General features: G+C 42.3%; 1 protein-coding gene across 8 annotated transcripts in view; it reads left to right on the plus strand.

The window, feature by feature from the left end:
* Plekha5 (pleckstrin homology domain containing A5) overlaps window positions 1-6,741 on the plus strand; it is a 253,614-nt gene that overhangs the window by 212,739 nt on the left and 34,134 nt on the right. For 7 of the 8 annotated variants that reach the window (XM_023709527.1, XM_023709526.1, XM_023709529.1 and 4 more), the window contains 3 exons: window positions 4,123-4,185; window positions 6,195-6,275; window positions 6,408-6,566. In XM_023709527.1, coding sequence (XP_023565295.1) covers window positions 4,123-4,185; window positions 6,195-6,275; window positions 6,408-6,566 — 303 coding nt within the window. Of the gene's footprint in view, window positions 1-3,619; window positions 3,656-4,122; window positions 4,186-6,194; window positions 6,276-6,407; window positions 6,567-6,741 lie in introns of all 8 variants that reach the window. The other variant, XM_023709532.1, reaches the window with a different exon arrangement.

The following is a 6,741-nucleotide window of genomic DNA, read 5'->3' on the forward strand; positions in this document are numbered from 1 at the left end:
GTGTGTGTGTGGCCAGTTCAGCCCACCAGGGGGCGGGGCTGGCTGGCATGTGGTGCTGGAGATTGAACCACGGTCTCTGTGCTTTCGCTTGGCTTAGCCTGTTCTAAGTAGGTGCTTTAGACCACTGAGCCATCTCACCAGCCCTCTTCTAGTGTTTCTAAAGCATTTTTAACAACAAAAAGCTGGGCGTGGTGGCTGTCACCTGTAACCTCAACACTGGGGAAGCAGAGGCAAGAGGATTGCCTTGAGCTTAAGTCTTCACTGTGTAGAAAGGCTGTTATAAATAAATAAACAAACAAAACAGGACTCATCAATCAAAGATCACACCAGAACTTCCATGCTAAAGATGAATCTGAGGGCCAGGGAGATGGCTTGGTGGAATAAGCGCTTCCCTGGCAAGTGCAAGGGCCTGAGTTCAACCCCCAGTTCCGCCAAAAAAATAAATAAAAATAAAAAGATGAATCTGAAAATGGTGAAACAGTACTGGGAGTGTAGCTCAGTGTTGGAACGCTTGCCATGCACACATTACCCTGGATTCTGTCCCCAGCACTATTTATTTTATTTTATTTATGTATTTGGTTGTTACAGGGTCTCACTATGCAGCTCTGACTCATAGTGATCCTCCTGCTTTCAGCCTCCCCAGCACTGGGATTACAGGTGTGCACCACTATGCGGAGACTCTGTGGCCTGCTCAGCCTGCCCTGCGGGCAGAGCTGGCGTGACATGTGGTACCAGGGGTTGAACCAAGGTCCCTGCGCTTGCCTAAGTTTGCCTACGCAGGTGCTTTAGTCCGCTAAGTATCTCACCTGCTCCCCCGCACCATTAAAAAAGTGAAGAAAAGATGAAAAGTGATAAAACATGTTTTATCATTAAAAAGCATGAATTTAAAGATGCACAATTTAAGTTAATCAGAATACTCATCAAATTTATATTTTTCATACTAGAATTTTCAGACTGACCACAGAATAATAAACTTTTCAATCCTAGGTGGAAGTTTTGTTATTAATATAATAATTTATAATAATAAGTTATTACTAATTTATTTTCCTAATAAATTATGCTTGTCAGGACCAGCGAGAGCTCAGCAGACTAAGTGCCTACTTAGACAAGTGCAGGGACCTGGTTCCATCCCTGGCCTCGCATGCTGCACTGGCTCCACCCCTGGGTATGCTGGGCCTGCTGAGATGGGACATGGTAGCGCATGCCTGCAATCCCAGAGGTGGGGAAGCTGAAAACAGCAGGATCACTATGAGTCTGAGCGGCATAGTGAAACTATACCAAATACATAATAAACAAACAAACCTGTCTTGTCTTGAAAAAAGCATCAGCAGTTATCAGAGTGGAAAACTGGCCATGCTTAAAAGTTAAGCTTTCCCAGCCTGCCGTGCTGGGCGTGGTAGCGTGTGCCTGTGTTCCCAGCACTTGGGAGGCTGAAAACAGGAGGATCACTACGTGTCTGCTCTGTGTAGTGAGACCCTGTAGACCCTGTGTACTAAATACATAAAAACAAAAGAAAGTTAAGCTTAAAAAAAAATTAAGCTTTTGAAAAATAATCTTTTGGGGCTGGTGAGATGGCTCAGTGGTCTAAAGCACCTACTTAGAACGAGCTTAGCAAAGCACAGGGACCGCAGTTCAATCCCCCAGCACCACATGCCAGACAGCCCCGCCCCCTGGTGGGCTGAGCTGGACACACACACACACACACACACACACACACACACACACAAATAAAATTAAAAAAAAATAATAATCTTTCTTAAACTTTTGTTCTAATTTTCAAAAACTATGTAGGAGAAGATTAATTAAAGAATTTGGAACCAGGCATGGTGGTGCACCTGGGACGCTGAGGCAGGAGGGTGACTGCAAGTTCAAGACCAGCCTGGGCTACAAAGTAAACCTAAGGCCAGCCTGAATTGTGTAGCAAGACCCTGTCTCAAAAAGACAAAAAAAAAAAAAAAAAAAAAATTTGATTAGCTATCTAATATCTGAATAAAGGTAGAAGATTTAAATAAAAAATGTCAGTAGTGCTAAAAATAGAGGTACACAGACATCAGGTTTATATATGTAATAGTATATTTATGTGACCATAAGGACATATTACTCAAAGGTTGTACTACACGGTAGATGACTGTCAGCACTGTGCCATCTGATGCAAAAACAGATCTGCAATAAGATCCCTCAATAAAAATTGTATGCCACTTTCCTAAATACCACAGTTTCATAAGTCTTCATTGTAACACTAATTTTTCTGGTGACAATAAGAGATAGCATGCAACTCATATTTTGACTTAGCTAGAACATTGTACACTACTGTCAAATTCCATCGTTTAGTAAAGCTGTTCTGCATTTAACTTTAAATATCAAACAGAGTATATTGTGACATCGTATTAGTATAAGATCCTTCATCTTTAATTTCTTATAGGTGTGAAAAATGTAATTTTAACATTGTCTTCCTTTTAAAATCATGAATCTAAACATTTTTAAACTTATTTTTCATTACTTTTTTCAGTTAGCAGTATAAATTATTATCTGGCTCTGGGTGCTTTAATTTAGAATAATGATATTTCTTTAGAATAATGATATTATTATTAATAATAAGGACATTCTTGGGTTATCTTTAAAATAGTACACAAATATTCAGACTTTCACCATTAAATTCATTTTTCATGTAATGTTCATCTCTATGAAAATGTTGTGGTTTAGCAATCACTGTGCATACCTGAAGTAGCCACAGATTCATTTGCATGAGGTATGTGAAAGTAATGTCTTGGAAGGGGACCTGTTAAATCCAGGATTTATTGTATGTTTGCAGTGCTCATTTATTTAACCTTCTCCTGATCCTCACATTTCTAGATCCATTCAGAGTTATCTGCAGTTAAAATTATGCTTCTTTTTAAAGATCTAACTGTTGCCGGGCATGGTGGTGCACGCCTGTGATCCCAGCACTAGGGAGGCTGAGGCAGGAGAATAGCTGTGAACTCCAGGCCAGCCTGGGCTACATTGAGTTCCACAGTGAGACCCTGTCTCGAAAAAATAAATAACTAAAACAAAACAAAGGCAGCAACAACAAAAGAGCTGTCAGTTTTTTACAGAGGGAACATGTGTTGTCATTTATGCATTCCCATGCAATTGTATAAGTATATATGAAATTCAGTTTTTCAAATTACATGATTACTCCCATCCTCACCTGAAGGAAGTGTGCCATGTAGCCCGTGTAGCCCCAGTGTGCACTGAGCCCCAGTGAGATTTTCCGCGTGCTTTTGTTCCAGTCTGGCAGCGAGTGTCAGATCCAGGGGCAAGGCAGGCAGTAGACATTCCCTGCCCAGAGGCAGTGCTGTGATCTGGGCTAGAGCTGGCCAAGCTGGCCCGTGAGTGCTGGGTACAGTGAGAAACTAGGGCTTCCGGGCCCCAGAGATATTTGGAAGATGCGCAATAGAGAAAGTTTAGATATACAGAATAATAACCTCTTACAATGCAGTAATACAAATGGTGTCAACCAACACAAGCTTTTTATGGAATGTGATTATGGTAGTTTATAACCTAGGCTTTCAGTTTTATGAGGTTTCAAATGATTTCCTCGTTTCAATTAAACCCATCCTTTTCCTCCATTGTCTTTTAGTTCTTAAGACAGAAGAACAAGATAAGTCTATACTGTGTATGTGTGTTTATCTATTCCGTATGTGTATACAGCTGTGCTCAGACGGGCTGCACTCGCGGGTGCACATACACGATGCGTGCTGATGTGTGTGCTGGGAAGGGTGGCTCTGGCTGTTCAACTATGCTTGACTCGAGTATTTGATTCAGTACGGTTGCTATGATTGTGTTCGTCAATTTTTCATTAAAGTAATGTTTGTCTTTAAAATGGAAAATGTAAGGTGCTCTATTTTGTTTGGCCAGCTTATTGTGTACAGAGCTTAAAGTTAAGTTAACCTCATTCTTATGTCTCTTGCTTACTGTATTACTGTTAAGTATTCTATTTTTATAATGGTCTGCATTTGAATTAAACTTCTAAAAGTGTAAGAATCATAAAACATTTTTGCCACATTATATATGTAATATAAATTTGTAAACTGTTTTTAAATATGACCTTTAAAGTTGCTATTTGGCATTCCCTTTTTATAGCTGTCCCAAGATGAATGTAGAGGCACCTTGTACAAATACAGACCTGAAGAAGCAGATATTGATGTAAGTATTAGTATCATATTTATTGCCAGCTCTGTGGTAGTCTCTGCCTAAGCGCTGCAAATAAGCAAATAACTAAATCAGAGCTTCTTCCTATGCGTTCAAAATTGATTTAGCATAGAATAAATAGTTTTTCCTCTCACACGTAAATTATCACTTACTCCCTTGGGTTACCCACCCCATGGTGTGGATGTGTGTATTGTACAATGCTTACATGAAAGTTAAAGGTTTACTGATTAAAGCTACAGAGGTTTGGAGACAAAAATGAACAGGCCTTCGAGAGAAAGTACCAGCCTTAGAAATCAGTCAGGACTCCCATTTGAGTTCTTCTAACTCCTACCTGAAGCTTCTGATGAGCCAGACTTTTTTCTCCTCCTATCTTTATTCCACCAGTGCCCCTCCTCCTCACCCTGACACCTCCCAGTGAACTCCGAGCCTGCAGTCTAGTCGAACAGAGTCAGGGTTATCATTTCCAGAGGCAAAGCAAAGAGGGCGAAGGCTCAGTATCTAGCTTGTCAGTAGGCCATGAAGTTTAGTACTAGGTTTTGTTTTGGTTTTTTGGAGACATCAGAATTGGGTTTTAGGTGGGGCCAGAGAGATGGCTCAGTGGAATAAGTACTTCCCTGGCAAGCACAAAGGCCTGAGTTCAATCCCCGGTTCCGCAAAAAAAAAAAAAAGTCTCCAGAATTGGGTTTTAGGGCCGGCCACATAGCTCAGCAGATTAAAGCCCCTGCTTAGGCAGACGCAGCAGCCCAGGTTCAATTCCTGGTGTGCTGTGGTGGCCCTGCCCACAGGGAGCACTGAGATGTGATTGAGACCGGGTGTGGTGGCACATACCTGTAATCCCAGCATGTGGGAGGCTGAACACAGCATCACTAGGAGTCTGATCTACATAGTGAGACCCTGTACTAAAATACAAAAAGAAAAAGAATTGGACTTTAGCACTATCAAAATTACAGAACCTTCTCATGCACTCATTTTAAAAGTGGGGTGCTGCTAGCCAGATGCAGTGGCACGTGCCTGAGTGGAGCATTTGGGAGGCTGAGGCAGGAGCTCCATTTGAAGCCACCCTGGACTATATAATGAGATCCTGTGTCAAAACAACGGAAATACTAGGTAGTTAGATTAAAGCTAGAACTGAGATGTAGCTACCATGCATGAAGCCCTGGGTTCCATGCCCATTGCTGGGGAAAAGGAAGAAAAAAAAATAAAACTATTGCAAATCATTTTTTTTCCAAAAGCAGTATTTTTATTGTATTACTACGTTTGAAGATTATTTGTGTGTGCGGCTGGGGGTGGTGGCAGCTCCTCAGGACTGAGGCTGAAAGACTGAGAGTTTGAGGCCAGCCTGGAAAAACAGCCAACCCCCCTGTCAAAAACAGGAACCGCCAGCACATGCCCAGGTCTCACCTGTGGTGACACATGCCTGTAATCCTCGAACTCAGTAGGCTGAGACAGAAAGGTCATTGAGTTGGAGGCCAGCCTGGACTACATAGCAAAAAGCGAAATTAGCACTGTGTGCATCACTTAGCTTAGCTTCTCCAGTGGATGGGGGAGGGGGGTCTTAGCTGTATTAAAATATTAGAATCATGGACTAAGGATGTTTTGAAATATTTCAGTTAAATAGTATGGCAGAAATGCTTTTACTGGGGCTGGAGAGATGGCTCAGTGGTCTAAAGCGCCTACTTGAAACAAGCTTGGCAAAGCACAGGGACCTCGGTTCGATCCCCCAGCACCGCATGCCAGCCAGCCCCGCCCCCTGGTGGGCTGAGCTGGCCACACACAACACACACACAATAAATAAATTAATAAATAAAAATAAATATTTAAAAAAAAGAAATGCTTTTACTTTGCATGCATATTGTTTTTCTATCTTTATAAGCAATATTTTAAATCTGATGTTACTGAGTGGAATTAAAAAATCACCTCATTCAGTATTCCATGGCTGTCTTCAGCCAATTCCAGCAAAAACTAAAAATTGCTAACCAATGACATCTTCTCTTACAACCTAGGCCAAGTTAAGCCGATTATGTGAACAAGATAAAGTGGTACATGCGCTGGAAGAGAAACTTCAGCAGCTCCACAAGGAAAAAGTAAGACAATTGTGTTTGTTATCTGCAGTGGATGTTACTTCACATGATGATGATCAGGACACTGATGACTGCAGTAAAAAGAACTAATTCAGCAGTGCAGAACATTCATTGTAATTCTTCTCCTTACAACAGTACACGCTTGAGCAAGCCCTGCTGGCAGCCAGCCAGGAGATCGAGATGCGCGCCGACAGCCCCGCAGCCGCCGCCGCCGTGCAGACCGTGGTGCTGCAGCGGGACGACCTGCAGAACGGCTTGCTGGGCACCTGCCGCGAGCTCGCGCGCGCCACCGCCGTACGTGACGGGGCCTCTGACGGGCTGGGCGGGTCTTTACCTCGTGGGCTGTGTGAAGGAGTGTTTCTTATTATAGCAAGCAGCGTCCACCGCAGCAAAAATTTCTTAAAATGCATTAGATCTATTCATTAAAGAAGTAAATAGGGGCTGGAGAGATGGCTCAGTGGTCTAAAGC

This window comes from Octodon degus, unplaced genomic scaffold (genome assembly GCF_000260255.1).
Source record: "Octodon degus isolate 3935 unplaced genomic scaffold, OctDeg1.0 scaffold00012, whole genome shotgun sequence".
Lineage (NCBI taxonomy): Eukaryota > Metazoa > Chordata > Mammalia > Rodentia > Octodontidae > Octodon > Octodon degus.